Below are 18,105 nucleotides of genomic sequence, written 5' to 3'. Positions count from 1 at the left end.
TATGTAAAAAGTCAAAACTCTCTGATCTTACCTTGTGATTATTATTTTTTTATATTTTCTGAATTCTTTCCTTCTCTATGACAATAAAGTGAAGATTTTTGAGCTGAAAACAAGAAATTTGTCATCTTGAGCTTTGGGAAACACTAGCCAACATTTTCTGACAAACAACTAAACAATTATTGCAGAAAATAATCACCAGATTATTCAACTGTGAAAATAATTCATAGTTGCAGGCATATATTACTGATAATATTATATTATTGTTTCTGTATGTGCTTGGTGTGTCTAATTACCTTGGTAAGACTTGAATTTACATGATTTACAGATGGCTTTTATGTATATTATAAAGAAATCATCTATTTTGCAATTAACCTATAGGCTGTAATCTAAAAAATATAATCCTCATGACTAAATTCAAGTCATTAACAACATTTTAGTTGCAGTTTAGGGACTGTGATCACTTTTTGAAAGGGGAAATAACTGCATGAGTTGAATTGGACCTTTAAAAAAATCAACAGGTCAAAACAACTGGACTGGTTGTAAATTAGCTCACAAAGCAGGTGATAAGAATGAGTCATAACGATAATCGCTCCGTGGATCAGTCTTTTAGAAGTAGGAACCAAAGTTCTGCAGAGGACGGCGTCAGAAAGAGGCTGGAACCGGAAGTTTACATGCGCGCTAGCCCAGTTACGGAGATAATGTAAGCTAATGTTTGATTTTTTATCTGTTCTTTTAAACGTCATACATCGAAACAAATGGATGCAAAAGGACCGTCGCTTTATACAGTATGTACCCGTCGTTTAACGCTAACTGACTGCCCTGTCAGTAGCTTATTCCTTCCATAAATGGTGTGTAGCTGTTAGCCTGGGAGCTAGCTGGAGTTGTCGGCTAAAAACATCAAGATGTGACACTGATTAGGACTCTGCTTCAGCCGTGGAGAAACGATTACGTGTTACAAATGATCAGATTAGGAACATCCTAGCTTTACACACACGGAACCTGCACCTCCCGTCACTTATCTCGTGGTTTTTCAGCTGTTTTATGTGGTCATATTTAACTGATATTGCCTGAACATTAAATGTTTCTGGGTGTTTTTTTCGGTCATTAGCACATTAGCATGCATAGCTATCTGACATGAACTGATCAGCTGACAAGCTTTTTTGTTCCACTTTTCCCTAAATCTATTTAAGTCATTTCTTTGTTTTTATTTAAGGCGTTTTCCATCACGCTTTTACACGATTTTAAGATGCATAGCTTTGCAAATAATTATTAGAGCACCTGTTGTTTTATTTACAAATAAAGCAACAGATTGTTTTGTTGTTTTCTTTACAAAGACATCCAAAAAAATATCATAATTCAAAATTTACCTGTTTGCTGGTATAATGTAAATATACAGTAAACTAAGATTTAAAATATGATGCATTAAAACCTTTTTTTTAAAATCCTCACTTAACTGTAGATGGCCATAAGCATTTTTCAGTCAAAATTAGGTTGTTTATAGATTTAAGACCTCTATACACAGTTTAACATGCAGTGAAATGTATTGAGCTTATAATATAGTTTATATACAATATAAGCTGCATATGTAAAGTTATCAGATAATCCAAATTAAATTATCACTCAACAATGCCTAAAAGAAGAGAACTGTGATGTGATGACGAGAACACCGCTGTCTTGGTGCTTAATAAAGATAAAGTGAAGGAGTCTGCTCTATGAAACTTTGTTTGCCTTAAGAAAATGAATCATTTCAAAAGCTGTATTAAAAAGAGACTAGAAAAGTAAATGTAAACAGGATACGATTAAGGAGAAAAAAAATCTAGAAATCCCAATGAATGAGGTGGAAATTTAGCAAATTGTACTATGCCTTATCCTAAACTAAACTGCATATATGAAATTATTACCAGTCTTGTAGTTAATCTGTAATTCTGTGCTCGTTTTAGCAGGCAGGCCCCTCAATAGATATGACACACAGCATGGACGAAGACTCTTTGGTGGATGGACCGCTGATCTCTGCTGACGCTCTCCACTCTGCCATCAGGAGAGAGTTTCAGCCTGTACCAACACAGTACCATGCCGGCGCGCTGTCCGTGCTTCATGTATGACACACACACACACACACGCACACACACACACACACACACACACACGCTCATACACTGTATTCATAGAAAGATCGGCTGAATTAAAAAATAAACCTCTGAAAACACAATCTAGTTTTTAAACTGACTCTAAACAAATGGCTTTATGGGGATTATTCTTGTTTTAGTTTGATATCCTGATACCAAGTTGTTGTTTTTTTATTCTATGTTTGTTCAACTCATTGAATTTGCCAATCACTAGAGAATTACACTACACTGACTTTAGCCTGCTCCTGCTTCTCCACTGTGAGGAATTGCAGCTCTTGTCTGGTTTATGTTACTGTTAATGTTATACTTTGGGGTTCTGGATTGCTGGTTGGACAAAACAAAATATCTAAAGACCTCACCTTAGCCGAAACTGTTGTTTTTAAAAATCTGACAAAAAACAGACAAAAACAATGAAGTAAGTGTCATAACAATAACTTTTTATGAATAATCTGAGTTATGCCTCACATGTAGATACATTTGTCCTGTCAGTGCTGTCACCCTGCTAATACACAACAACATTTGTATTTTCTGACTCTTGTGATAGTCAAATGCTGATCTGTAGTAAAGTCATGGATACATAGGTCTCACTTCCTCTGTTTTCTTCCTCTTTTAAGGTTCTGTTTGTCGTGTTGTCGATATGCGTGGGAGTGCTGTGTGTGTTGAAATTTGGCCAAGAGGAGGTGTGCATGAACATTTTGCGCAACGTGGAAGGCGACAGTGCCATTGTGTTCGGGAAGGTGGGTTTATGGGTGCTGGTGCTGTTGTTCACCCGCTGTGTGCAGCATCACCACGATCGAGTTCGGAGTCGAGGATACCTGCGATTCTACAGAGAGACACAGGGACTGAAACGCCTGCCGCTCAACATACACTCTGCAGGTATGACTGCAGCTGTCGAGCTGCTGCACTGGAAACACATAAAAATCAACCAAAATCCAGAGAAATTCACTGGATGTTGGTTGATTTTTACGTGAATGTTCTTAAGCAACATTTTTAACATTTGTTTTTTTTCCACTAAAAAATGTTCCAAGATTTCTCAAAAATGTAGAAAATGTGAACATCAGAAGTTTCACTGTGAAAATATTTTTTTTCCACATCTTAAACTTTAAAACGGGACAATTTTGACCTGCAGGATGACAGGAGAGTGAAACTTATTTTGAGTTTTCTTGTAAAATTCAACTTAAAACAAGATCATTTCAAGATTGTTTGACTTAACAATGTATTTAAGATGCGTTGCTTTAAAACAAGTCCCTCCATCTTGCTGAAATGTCTCTAGTTAAGTGAGTTTCTCTTAAATCAAGTGGGATGAGACATTTTGACTAAAAATAAGACAAATAGACTTGGTGAGATTTTGAGTTTTTGCAGTGTATAAATCCAGTCTCATGTACAGGTCGGTGTTGTCCACAAGGTGGCAGCAATGCTAAAGCATAAATGTGTGTCTGTTTTTCTGTGTTTCAATAGGAAATGTTCTGCTGCTGATTCTTCTGGCTGCCCGATTGTCTCAGAATATCCGTACCTACTTGATGCTCGTTGTTCTGGGGTTGGAGCTCCTGGTGACAGTGCCATGCCTCATCTATTACCAAGGTACACTGATCTCAGTCATCACTTTGTATACTGATTAAGGCTCTCTCACTCCGGAATGGAAGATGGGTTCTTTTGTAAGACTGCAGACCTAGAGGAGGTTTAAAAGCATTAGTATATAACATCATAGTTTGGACTTTTCTTATGATTGGCTGTCTGAAAAGGAGCTACAGTGGTGACAACAGCGGCTTTCTGAAAAGTTCAGAGATTGCCAACTGGAGTGGCCACACAAAACAGACAAAGTACTCTGAAAAAGGACACTGTTTTTCACTGGGTGGCTACATGCTCTCTGAATCAAAAGAAAAAAGCTTTAACTTGGCTTAACTGAGCAGCATTATAAATAGAAATCAGCCTCAAAAATGTATCAGTAAATGCATCTTTTTTTCGCCATTTAAAAAAATCACTTAATTCTCCAACACTCAGTTCCTAAGTGTGAACTTTTTTGCTAAAAGATAACAAATATACACCAGTAAAGTCTGTGTTGACACTAATCACGTCACGCCTTCTACAGATGGCAGTAGGCCCAATCTTTACAGGTATCTTGTGGATGTTTGTTTCGATCACATTCCCAGGCCACCAGGTCATTTGTGACTTATGATGTAATGAAACTTTTCCAGTCCTCTTATGTTTTTTTCTGAGTATGCTTTTTACTGATCCTCACTCAGGTTTCTTGTGGTCTGTAGCTGTAATATCAGCTGTTTTTTTTTATGGAGAGACACACCCTGTAGATTACATTACACACAAACACACACTCTACCCCCCACTCTCTATCTGAGCAACATTTCCATCACAAAACCTGCCCTGCCCTTTTCAGATTCGACAGCATGACAATCGACCATTCAGCCCTCTGTCCTCCCCCCCTCCGTCTCCCCCTCTCTGCTGATCTGCTGATTGACTTCTGATACAAACTGTGGTGGATGACGCTCATCTGTGTGTTCAGAGTCTGTTCTCTGTTAAATTCAGCTTTACTTCACACCCTGTGGACCAGTCATTGAGCTGCCTCGACTCTTGTTTTGTCATTCTTTTGTTGTATAAAACTCATATTGTAGCATTTTGTTTATTTTAAAGTTAAAGCCATAGCGTTAGGAAAACTGTGGATACAGCTTTAATTCATTTACCAGAAGTAACAGGAGTCTGTTTGTATTAGTAGTTCTTTTTTCCTCAAATATTTGCGCCAAAAAGTAATCAAAAAGTAGATTGCTAAGTTAAAATGCCAGTTAATTTGATGAAATCTTTCTTTTTTTGTCAGGTAATATTCCTGGATTCCGTTTTACAGTAAAATACTGGAAACACACATTAACATTTTTACACACAGTATGAATTAGTTGTTAAAAAAAGGTGTGTAAAATGAAGCCCATCACAATGACTCATGTAATATATACACTATATCAGCCAGTGAAGACATTTTAATTGATGTCAGCATGCTGTCCACACATAAAACCTCCCATACTGAGCAGCCAGGCAGACCCGTGTGTTTTCATTCGTTGGGTTCTACTAAATTCAGAGTCACTGCTGTGTTTGGAGGGATTTTGCAGAACAGACCCTTGTTTGGCTCTGATTTATTTATATTAACAATCTTTTCCCTCTACATTTGAAATGTTAATTAGGCTTATCATTTTGATGAGTGATTTTACTTGTACGACCAGTCAAAAGTTTGGACACACCTTCTCATCCAGTGGTTTTTTATTGAATTGTTTTAAACGTTGTAGATTAATACTGAAAACATCAAACTATAAAAGAATGCATATGGAAGTATAATATCAATATCAATCTACAATGTAGAAAATGATGCAAATAAATAAAAAGCACTGAATGAGAAGGTGTGTTCAAACTTTTGAGTGGTACTGTATTAATTTTACAAAATCTTTTTTGACAACATGTTTAGCATTTGATGTGCCCACAGGTGATACAGACACTGGGGAAAAAATAAATGGTGGCTCTACATACTATAGATATTTGCTGCCTAGTTTTTAATCTGCTTCCATCATCGTCTCCTGCCTGCTTCATGTAAACACTGCCTGAAATTCAGCCAGAAAATCCCTGAATTTTATCACGTGACTGTTGCTCACTAATGAGTTCACAGCTGCACTGAGGAGCAGAACTTTTAGAAGTATTTTATAGCAAATCTGGTTTGAGCAAACATTTTATTTTTGGTATTTTTTTCAACGAGACATGTAGGATAAAAAGAATTTAATAAAATAGTTTAGAGTTTGACAAATTACCCGCACAATGTTCCCACATAGATGAGACTGTGGAAAAGCAAAAAATCTGACCATTCTTTCAGGATATTTTCCTGTTGTTTTTCTGTTTCTTTCATAAACAGTGTAATTTTCAGTCTATTTCAGAAGATAACCTGCCTTTTAAAACCACCAGCAGGTTTTGGAGTCTAGACTTTAACCTCAGTTAACGTGTTTTGGGGCAATCTACAAAATGAAGTGTTTCATTGTTGGCATTTAATGTGGCAAACCTGACTTGCTTTTATTACTCCGCCAAGGAACGTGGCAGTTATGTGATGATCGGCATTGGTCGGTCTGTCTGTTGACAACATCACTCAAAAACGGACATCACTGATTTGGATGAAGTTTTTGTGGAAGGTCAGAAATGACACAAGGACCGAGTGATTAGATTTTGGCAGTGATGTGGCTTATAGTCTGGATCCACGGATTCGTTTGAAGATTTCTGTATCATTGCAAGATAGCAGCACGGTGTTACTGTAACTGTGCACTGGAAAAAATGCTCCTCTCAAAACAAAAAAAAAAGAACTTCTTTCAAAGAACTTTTACCTTGAAATAAGTGCAAAATCTGCCGATAGAACAAGTGAAAAATGTCTCGGTAAGAGTTCTTGAAATAAGATATTAAATAAATAAAGTATTTAGAATCTTGAGATCTTAAAATTAGCTGAGAAAACTTATTTTAAGCTCTATTTTACCAGGACTGTCAACCTTAGGTGTCTTAAAATAAGCCAGAAATGCTAAAAAAAAAAGCAGTTTTTCACTTAATAATAGATTTTCGCTTTCATGTAACCTCCTAATTTGAGATGTATTAACCCTCCTGCTTTCTTCATTTACGGGCACCAAAAATATTGTTTCCTTGTCTGAAAAAAATCCAGAAAAATCAGCAAAAAAAATTCTCCAAATTTCTGAAAATTTGCAAGACCTTCAGGAAGAAAATTCCAATAATTCTTTAAAAGTTTCCCTCAAAAAAATTTGGCAAGAGAAGTCTTATGAATATTTTTTTTAAAAATGAGTAAAAATCTTCCCAAAAAAATCCTACAAATATGTGAAGTGATTAGATTACACAAGAGCATTTACAAAAAATCAAGTAAATTTTTATGTGAATGTTCTTAAGAAACATTTTTAACATTTCTTTTTTTTCCTCCAAAAAATGTTCAAAAATTTCCCTAAAATGTTGAAAATGTGGACATCAGAAGTTTCACTGTGATAATGTTTTTTTCCCCACGTTTTCAAACTTTAAAACGGGTCAATTTGACCCACAGAACAACATGAGATTTAAACTTATTTTGAGTTTTCTTGTAAAATTCAACTGAAAACAAGATAATTTCCAGATTGTTTGACTTAACAAGATATTTAAGAAGCATTGTCTTAAAACAAGTCCCTCCATGTTGCTGAAATGTCTCTTGTTAAGTGAATTTCTCTTAAATCAAGTGGGATGAGACATTTAGACTAAAAATAAGACAAATAGACTTGGTAAGATTCAGAGTTTTTGCAGTGTGACAACAAGTGATGCTGCTTAACCTGCCTGCTGATGAACACGTGATTGTGATCTCACTACAAATCCACCGCTGCGGACCACAAATTTCATCTGTCAGAAATCATGCAACAACTAAGCATCCTTGACAAACTAGTGCTTTTCTTGTTTGTTTTTGTGTTAAAATTTGAACAACACCGTTATTTACAGCACTTCAACATTCAAAAATGTCCAGTGTTACCCCAAACGTTTGGTCGAGGCAAACAGACGAACCTTCCTCCCAGTGTGTAAAGGAAAACCGCTGTTAAAGATGCCCGATCAGAGGATGTTGATATTGAAGAATCTTTATTGAAGGGAAATTCATATTAAAGGTGTGTTTGGCAGCCGCAGGGCACAGATATAAGATGGAGATACTAGAGTAGAGAAGATAAGACACGTTAGGATTTAGCCTAGCCAAAGGGTCGCCCTCGGCCTCCTCCGGCAGTAAACACATTGTCTTTGTGTTTACAGTGGCAGTGATGCAGCGTGTGGGGGGGTGTATCGCCGTTCGCCCGTCGCATTCCTGCTCAGATCAGTGCAGTCAGGCACGACTCAAACCGAGCGACGCCTCAGCTCAGGCACACACACTTAGACTGATGCAGAGCAAAGGTGACATATCAGGGAGAGAAAATGAGAAGTCTCTTCTTAGAGGAGATGTGGAGGCAGAGATATAATGCCTGCAGCTATGAAGTCCATGCAGGAAGGCCTTGTTCAGCTCCTCTTTGAAGTGCATGCCAATTGTAGCTGTGTGTGTGTGTCTTTGAGGTTTTTCCTGTATGTTTCTGCCTTTCTCATTTTAACATGAATGCACTCTCCCCTATAGACCTCCATGCACATCAAAGCCACACTGCAGCCTTCAAAGGCTTAACTTTGAATACATCTCTCTCTTTTCTGGCTGATCAGAACTTAGTGTAAGCACTGCAGGGCACAGAGTTAACACACACATCAACTGTGGGTGAAGTTAAGTAAAAATGCAGAATCGTACCGTATCGCTGATCAGAAATACGTCGCTGTTGTCGTTTACGCTTGTTTCATGCCTGTTGTTAAGTGAAAGGTGAATATCGGACGCTTCACCGCAGCATCTCTAGTAGTTTGAAGAATTACTCGCTCCATTTTGTAATGTTTGCCAAACGCATAACCTGTAATTCAATCATACTTAGACATGACAACCGTAATATCAGTATGACAGTTTTGTAGCTGCATAGAACCAGGTGGGCGATAAGAAAAAATATAAATGTATTTATTGAATCTAAAGTTCATAAATGTGAACATTGTGGGTGGTTTGTTGCATTAAGATTGCTGCTGTGATGTTTTCACACTGAAGAGTGAAAAAAATTGTTAGCAACAGTCTGGTTTACTGTTGTCACATTTGTTTTCTTTATTTACTCCCTTTCTACTCTGTTTTCATTTGGAATCACATACCTGTTAGTGCGACATTTACAGTTAGTTTCCACGCGATTCCGACTTTTTAAGACCCATAAAACAAACTTTTATTTTACACAAAGACTTTTGGAAACGATGACTGACACTCATGCTCACTGTCTGATTAGGTCTGAACTGTCGCTGTTTATCTCCAGAAGACTCTAAAGAGACCTCAGCTCTGACTATCAGTGGCTAACTCAACGACGATAACTTATCACTTATTGTAAATGTCAGCAGATTTTGTGCAGTTGAAGAAATCTCTGATCAGTAGTCACTCTGTAGTGTTCTCTGCAACCAACCAACCCACTGTGCGATGTTTATGCTGCTACCTGTGAGCTCAGCGTACATGAATGGTGACAGATTATTTCTGAATTTTCTGAAGCTCTTGTCTGAACAGGGATTATCCTATTAGCGTGGATGTAGAAAACCTGCCCCTAAAGGACAAAACTACTGACTTACTTACTAAAGCTTAGCAGTAACTGTAGGTTTACTGACTGAACCTGCAACACAGCTATTATAGAAAAATGTAAATGCAATCAAAAAATGCCAAATTAGGCAGATATAGATCACAGTTGTGGTTTCTAATATGAAACGAAGCCAAAACTAGGTTATTTCTGCAGCCTGAAAGCTGCACTGTAGTTTGCAACCTTTTTTCCTTACAGCATCCAAAGAGAATTTTCCGGTGCAGACTGAGTCATAATATTTTATATTCAGTTAATTTAACAATAAAGACCTTTTAGAGTCTATACCCTTTAGAATTTCACCATGTTTTGATTATTGTTAAACGTTGCCTGTGTGTCTGAGCTCCATCTTCTCCTTCACACCAGCCCTCCATCCACACAGTTTGATGAGCAGGGTTTATTTCCCACTAGACAGTCGACTTACATTCTACTTTACAATCCTTTCATGGCGTAAATTTCACCTAAGAGGTCACTCAGCTAGCTCTTCTCCTTCGTCTTTTGGCTCCCTATTCAGTCCTCAGTATCGGTCTGTGTGCTCGCTGGGTCAATTTCCTTCCAGTTCTTTGATTTCAGCACCGGCAGTAGAATGTTGTTGAGCGTTGTATGTGATCCCATTAACTTTTAGCACCTCTGCAGCTCCACAGCTATCACCTGGAAATGTGCACTTCTGGATGAGTGATTGAAGCAACTCAGATGTGAGCAGAACAAGTCTGAGCTCAGTCTGTGCAGCCGTGAGAGAGTCTCTAACGGCAACGTGTGAAATATGTTGCTTCCTTTACACTCTCCATCCATCCATCCATCCATCCATCCATCCATCCATCCATCCATCCATCCATCATCCATCCATCCATCCATCCATCCATCCATCCATCCATCCATCCATCCATCCATCCATCCATCCATCCATCCATCCATCCATCCATCCATCCATCCATCCATCCATCCATTACAGTAACTTTTGTTTACAAGTTAATCTATTGGAATATCAATTGATGTCTACGCATTTTAAGACCATAAAAAACAAACAAAAAAGCATCTACCAAGAACAAACAGTGGCAGAAACAAACAAATCCAGTCAAACATACAGTGGTGGGAAAAAATTTTTTGGACACTTAAAATTGTATACAAATGATATTTTTTTTGTTTATTGTTCACAAGAAAAACTAACAAAACTGAGTTCTACCAAAATTACCCAATACTCAAAATGTCTTATTTTTATGGAACCAATCAATTTGAAGTTTTTAATGTCTTTTTTAGGATTTGTTTAGTATTTTGGCTGTGACTGTACTAAAAGAAATTGGACTGGAAGACCAGAGAGTGATTCTTAATGCAATATTTCACAAATATATGGAGTGTCCGAAAGGTTTTTTCCACCACTGTATGGAGACTTTAATTAAAATGAGCATCTGTTGTAATGTTATCAACATGAAGCAGGAAATATTAAAAAGAAACACCAAGTTCTTATCATCACATAATAGAGCTAAATGACTTAATAGTTGCTGCTATTAAGATGGATAGTTGCTGCTGAATATCTATAAAATACATAAATAAACATAAATTAAACAAGCTTCTGCTGTATTTAAATTCATTCAACTACAATAAAATCTGCCAACTCTCAAAACTTTTTTAAATTTCAGTGTACCTGTTAGAAAAATGTCAGTTTTTATAAATGTATTGTCATTCAATGATGTAATAACACCTTTATAGCTTCCAAATCCATTCAGTCACTGGTGCATAAAATGCTGCTTGATGGAGCTTCGTTTATTAATTCATTGCGAAATATTTTTGCAGTTTTGATTTTCACTGTACAATTTTTCCTGAGAAAAATCCCTTCAAAGCAGCGCACAGTACGGCAACAGTGTCAGCGATTTAGAATAGAAAGCTTTTATTGACAATATACGAAGTGCAACAGAAATTTTAAGAGCCGCTCTTTAAGTGTGCCAACAATATACACTATCAAACTCTGTAAAAACACAGTTGTAGTAGCAACAGAAACATGTTTTGTAAGTGTGAATTCAGAATACTTATTAAATCAAATTACAGGGAAAATGGATATGAAAATAAACGTCTAAAATATTTGATACAGGAAAATCACAGACATTTTCAGTGGAAATGGTTTTGTCATACCATGCTGGGAATAATTGTAAATATCTGACAGTAATTTGCGGATCTGCTTCATTATTTTCTGCAACAAAGAGCCTTCACACAAAGACTCCTCATGCCTTTTTGTCTTTTTACCTTCTGTTCTTCTGTTCACCACTTAATTTCTCTGTCTTTCAGGAATGTCACTGTCTCTCTCTCACACATGCTTGCTTTCTGTTGCTTTATTTACACTCACACACTCACACACACAGAGCTTTAATGCCTCATTATGCAGGAATGTGCAGTATTTCTATGGACTGTGTGTGAGTGGATGCTGAGATGCTGCTCTGTAGCAGAGTAAAGATAGCGCTCTTTAGAACCTCCCTGACAATTTCCTCTCCCTAATGATACTCCAGTCTTATCAATACTCAGCCTGCTCCTCCCTCTGCCCTTCCTCACACACTCGGCCAGCATCCACACACACTCACACACATCGTGGCCTTATCTCAGTTCCAACAGCTGCATCGTGCTTTCTCCTTCTGGCTCCTCTTACTGCCACTGTGCCCGTCGCAGCCACACCTCGCTGCTAGCCCCGCCCCCTGTGTAAAGGTGTATGTTTAGGGTGTTAGAATTAGAGGGTAGAGTGCAGGATATGGCAGCCCATAAGGCCTAAGTGCAGGATACAGCAGCCTGTGTGTGTTTAGGAGAGGGATGGAAAACAATAAAAAAAAAAATAAAAAAAAAGGTGTGCAGTTTCTCACCTGAGTGATTAACATCTGTGGAACGCTCTCACTGCTCAATAATGTCTGTGGGTCTCTGTGTGCTACAGAAAACCTGAAACGTTTGATGATTGCAACGCAAAATGAACTTTCTGTTTGTGTTTGCAGTCAAGGTGGTGCAGTTCAACCGAGCGCGAGCTGCACCAGATGTGAGCCAAGAAGAGATTTCACACAACTACAGCGTCACGAGCACCCCGACCGAGACCGGCTTCAGGTACGCAAAGGCACTTACAACCCGTCTTTAGAGCATATATCTACACTGGAAAAAATGTCCCTCTTAAAACAAGAAAAAAAATTATTTCAAGGAACTTTTATATTGAAATAAGTGAAAAAAATCTGCCAATAGAACAAGTGAAAAATGGCTTGGTAAGATTTCTTGAAATAAGACATCCATCCATCCATCCTCTATACACTGCTTTATCCTCACTAGGGTCGCGGGGGGTGCTGCAGCCTATCCCAGCTGACTCGGGCGAAGGCAGGGAACACCCTGGACAGGTCACCAGTCTGTCACAGGGCTACATATACAGACAGACAATCATACTCACATTCACACCTACGGGCAATTTAGAGTAACCAATTAACCTCAGCATATTTTTGGACTGTGGGAGGAAGCCGGAGAACCCGGAGAAAACCCACGCATGCACAGGAAGAACATGCAAACTCCATGCAGAAAGATCCCAGGCTCAGGCAGGGATTTGAACCGGGGATCTTCTTGCTGCGAGGCGAAAGTGCTAACCACTAAATCACTGTGCAGCCCTGAAATAAGATATGATATTTAGAATATTGAGATCTGAAAATTAGCTGGGAAAACTTATTTTAAGCTAGATTTTACCAGGATTGTCAAGCTCGGGTGTCTTACACACGTGGACAAAATTGTTGGTACCCCTCAGTTAAAGAAGGAAAAACCCACAATTCTCACTGAAATCACTTGAAACTCACAAAAGTAACAATAAATAAAAATTTATTGAAAATTAAATAATCAAAAACAGCCATTACTTTTGAATTGTTGATTAACATAATTATTAAAAAAAACAAACTAATGAAACAGGCCTGGACAAAAATGATGGTACCTCTATAAAAGATTGAAAACTATTTGACCAGAGTGACATGATTAACTCAGGTGTGTCATTTAATTGACATCACAGGTGTTTCCAAACTCATAATCAGTCAGTCTGCCTATTTAAAGGGAGACAAGTAGTCACCCTGCTGTTTGGTGAAAAGGTGTGTACCACACTGAACATGGACAACAGAAAGCGAAGGAGAGAATTGTCCCAGGACATCCGAAAAAAAATGATAGACAAACATCTTAAAGGTAAAGGCTATAAGACCATCTCTAAACAGCTTGAAGTTCCTGTGACAACAGTGGCTCATATTATTCAGAAGTTCAAGACCCACGGGACAGTAGCCAACCTCCCTGGACGTGGCCGCAAGAGGAAAATTGATGACAAATTGAAGAGACGGATCGTTGGAATTGTATCCAAAGAGCCCAGAGCAACCTCCAAAGAAATTAAAGGTGAACTCCAAGGCCAAGGTACATCAGTGTCAGATCGCACCATTCGTCGTTGTTTGAGCCAAAGTGGACTTCATGGGAGACGACCAAGGAGCACACCACTGCTGAAAAAAACTCATAAAAAAGCCAGACTGGAATTTGCAAAAATGCATGTTGACAAGCCACAAAGCTTCTGGGAGAATGTCCTTTGGACAGATGAGACCAAACTGGAGCTTTTTGGTAAGGCACATCAACTCTATGTTCATAGACTCAAAAACCAAGCATACGAAGAAAAGAACACTGTCCCTACGGTGAAACATGGAGGAGGCTCAGTAATGTTTTGGGGCTGCTTTGCTGCATCTGGCACAGGGTGTCTTGAAAGTGTGCAAGGTATGATGAAATCTGAAGACTATCAAGGCATTCTGGAGAGAAATGTGCTGCCTAGTGTCAGAAAGCTTGGTCTCAGTCGCAGGTCATGGGTCTTCCAACAGGACAACGATCCAAAACACACAGCCAAAAACACCCAAGAATGGCTGAGAGAAAAGCGTTGGACTATTCTAAAGTGGCCTTCTATGAGCCCAGATCTGAATCCCATTGAACATATGTGGAAGGAGCTGAAACATGCCATTTGGAGAAGACACCCATCAAACCTGAGACAACTGGAGCTGTTTGCTCATGAGGAGTGGGCCAAAATACCTGTTGACAGCTGCAGAACGCTCATTGACAAATACAGAAATCGTTTAATTGCAGTGATTGCCTCAAAAGGTTGTGCAACAAAATATTAAGTTATGGGTACCATCATTTTTGTCCAGCCCTATTTCATTAGTTTTTTTTTTTTAAATAATTATGTTAATCAACAATTCAAAAGTGATGGCTGATTTTGATTATTTAATTTTCAATAAATTTTTATTTATTGTTACTTTTGTGAGTTTCAAGTGATTTCAGTGAGAATTGTGGGTTTTTCCTTCTTTAACTGAGGGGTACCAACAATTTTGTCCACGTGTGTATAATAAGCCAGACATGCTAAAAAAAAAAAAAATAGCAGTTTTTCACTCAAAAATAGATTTTTGCTTTCATGTAACCTCCTAATTTGAGATATTAACCCTCCTGCTTTCTTCATTTACGGGGACCAAAACATATTGTTTCCTTGTCTGAAAAAAATCCAAAAAAGCAGCCAAAAAAATCCCCAAATTTCTGAAAATTTACAAAACCTTCAGGAAGAAAATTCCAATAATTCCTTAAGTTTCCCTTAAAAGTTTTATTCAAAAAAAAGCCAAAGTTGGCAAGAAAATTCTTGTAAATATTTTCAAAAAATTAGTAAAAATCTTCTCAAAAAATCCTAAAAACTTCTGAAGTGATTAGATGTATATTAGTAAAACTTCTGATATTTTCTTAAGAACATTCACAAAAAAATCAACCAAAATCCAGAGAAGTTCACTGAATTTTGGTTGATTTTTATGTGAATGTTCTTAAGAAACATTTTTAACATTTCGTTTTTTTCCACCAAAAAATGTTCAAAGATTTCCCAAAAATGTTGAAAATGAACATCAGAAGTTTTACTGTGATAATGTGTATATATATATTTTTTCCACATTTTCAAACTTTAAAACGGGTCAGTTTGACTCGCAGGACGACACGAGGGTTAAACTTATTTTGAGTTTTCTTGTAAAATTCAACTCAAAATGAGATCATTTCAAGATTGTTTGACTTAAGATATTTAAGATACATTGTCTTAAAATAAGTCCCTCCATCTTTCTGAAATGTCACTTGTTAAGTGAATTTATCTTAAATCAAGTGGGATGAGACATTTAGACTAAAAATAAGACGAATAGACTTGGTAAGATTTAGAGTTTTTGGAGTTTATATTTCCTCACTGCAAACATCTGAATTGAATGACTAACAAAGGCTTCAGCAGCATGACATGAAACAACTACAGAGATAATAAATGTAGATTATGATCAGAGTTTTGGAGAAAGATTATTTTATTATTAGTTCTGATTTCACATTGTACCTTTTGTACTTTATAATACTCTATTTTTTGTTTCCTGTGCTCTTATAACACTATTTTGCTGCATCTTATTGTAAATATGGACTTTTTTTTTTTAGCACATTTCTATAAACAGCAACATTGCTAGGCACCCTATTGCTTTTTCTTTGACCAGCACAATGCACGCTGTTGTGCATTGTTCCTTTTTTGAGCTACTGGACACGTTAAATTCCCCAAGGAGATGAATAAGGTATCAGTCTGTCTGGTATTTAGCTGATTAGCCTTTTTAAATAACTCAACACACACAGCTAGCAAACATGATGATATATTCACTGACTTTGGCAAGAATTAACTTGGATTATAACACTGACTCTGCCATTAATTATTCTCTGTCTGCACACAGATTAAAATCCGTTCAGTAACATTGAGCATTTAGCGGTGTGGGACTGATTGTGGAAAACACGTTAAAACACATCAGAATCACTGTGTTGATATCCAGTAAAAGTTTAATACATGCAGCATCAACCCAGCATTATTGAGCTGTAGAAAAAGGCAGCAAAATTCCAAATATCTACTTTCAGTTAAAGGTGTGACTGACGGCAGTCTGTCAGGGGATTCAGTGGTGAGAAGTGGGTCAGCAACCTTCATACGCTGTGAAAATACTATTTAAGAATCCATCACTGGCAGCCTGTGAAACAGAAATGAGACCTCTTTCTGATGCATCACGGCTCCCTTTTTGTTTAGCAGCAACCCAGAATTGTGCAAATATTGTAGTTCTCATCAGAACGGTGCTGTCCTGTTTGAACAGAGTCATTATGGAACCCTGATGTAATGGACAGCTGTGTTTAGAGGCTTAGTTAAAGGACAACTAAAGGCTGGCTATATTAAATATTTAAAAACAAAATAAACAATGCACTTATCTGGTTTTCTTCTCCAGCCAACGTTTGGCTCTCCGAACACATTCACAGCTGTTGAGGATGTAAATGTTTTAAAAGAAACAGTTTGTTTTTGGAAACAACACTCAAGCAGGAGTTAACTGTATATATTGGAGCTTATTTTAAAGACAACTTCTAGTGATAACCCTCGTGTTGTCCTGCGGGTCAAATTCACAGGTTTTAAAGTTTGAAAATGTGGAAGAAAAAAAAATTTCACAGTGAAACTTTCGATGTCCACATTTTCAACATTTTTGGGAAATCTTTGAACATTTTTTGGTGGAAAAAAAATGTTTCTTAAGAACATTCACAAAAAAAAATCAACCAAAATCCAGCAAATTTCGCTGGATTTTGGTAGATTTTTTTTTTTGTAAATATTCTTAAGAAAACATTAGAAGTTTTACTGATCTATATGTAATCACTTTAGATATTTTTTAGGATTTTTTGGAAAATTTTTACTCACTTTTTGAAAATATTTACAATAATTTTCTTGACAAATTTGGTGGATTTTTTTTTTTTTAATAAAACTTTTCAGGGAAACTTTTAAGGAATTACTGGAATTTTCTTCCTGAAGGTTTTGCAAATTTTCAGAAATTTGGGGAATTTTTTTGCAGATTTTTTTGGACTTTTCAAGTGGGGTTTTTAAACAGTCATACGAAGCCAGCGGTGTTACAAATTCCACGTGTCAAAATGCTCATGTGCTGTTTTTTACGTCACAGAGGCGGCTCCAGTCTGGAGGAGGTGGTGGAGAAGCAGGCCGACCTGATCGAGTACCTGAAACAGCACAACACGTCGCTGAGCAAGAGGCTGCTCAACCTCACCGCTCAGCACTGACCACAGACGAGCCAAGAACCAGCCGCAGCGCCGTGGGCGAAGTTTAACGCTGCGAGTAAAAATCTGAGGCTTTAGAGGAGAAGCTGTAGGAAACACTGGATAAAAGACTCAAGTAAGCGAACGCACCTGTACATACAGACTGATGGGAGGCTGTGAGGCTTCCTCCTGGACGGATAAGGTGGGAGGAGGTGAACTGGGAGCAGAGGACAGTTCAAAAGGCAAAGTGGGAGGCGGAGAGGAGGAGTCGCGGGTCACGGATCAGAGGTTAGGGGTTTTATCACCGGGTTACGACCCACGGCGACCCATCTACGTTGCCGCTTTTGTTACTGCTAGAGGGACGGAACAGTAAAATTGTTTTAGAGATCATGTGCACTGAGGAGGGAGAGCTTTACCACTTATCAGGGTCAAACGTGACAGAGAGACACTGGAAAAAGAGGCAGTAAAATGTTTGTTCAATGCTATTTTATCTGTGAGAGTGTGTGTGTCAGTGATTTACCAAATTTTCACTCAGTGGGTTTGTGTAATTGTGATCAGATGCCAATAAATCTTTACTATTCTTATGTTTTGTTTATTTCATTTATGTCTTCAGGATGGGTTTTAATGGACTGGAAGAGCTAAAGGACAGAGCTCAGACAATCCAACATCAACGTTAGCTGGTGAAAATGTCT

At 37.7% G+C, this 18,105-nt stretch overlaps 1 protein-coding gene across 4 annotated transcripts; it reads left to right on the top strand.

Annotated features, from left to right (window-relative positions):
- Positions 1-591: 591 nt before the first annotated feature.
- On the top strand, positions 592-17,997 carry tmem192 (transmembrane protein 192). Of its 4 annotated transcripts, none has more exons than XM_051945544.1 (6): positions 592-700; positions 1,941-2,096; positions 2,741-3,002; positions 3,585-3,707; positions 12,304-12,409; positions 17,323-17,997. In XM_051945544.1, exons 2-6 carry the CDS (start codon positions 1,962-1,964, stop codon positions 17,435-17,437), a joined length of 741 nt encoding a protein of 246 aa, XP_051801504.1. In that variant the 5' UTR covers positions 592-700; positions 1,941-1,961; the 3' UTR covers positions 17,438-17,997. The 4 variants fall into 4 exon arrangements, with proteins under 4 accessions (XP_051801504.1, XP_022072224.2, XP_022072222.2 ...); XM_022216532.2 differs by having other exon boundaries at positions 629-785; positions 1,944-2,096; XM_022216530.2 differs by having other exon boundaries at positions 629-785.
- The last annotated feature ends 108 nt before the right edge of the window (positions 17,998-18,105 follow it).

Source organism: Acanthochromis polyacanthus, chromosome 3 (assembly GCF_021347895.1).
Source record: "Acanthochromis polyacanthus isolate Apoly-LR-REF ecotype Palm Island chromosome 3, KAUST_Apoly_ChrSc, whole genome shotgun sequence".
NCBI lineage: Eukaryota > Metazoa > Chordata > Actinopteri > Pomacentridae > Acanthochromis > Acanthochromis polyacanthus.
This window is presented reverse-complemented; position numbering and strand designations above follow the sequence as displayed.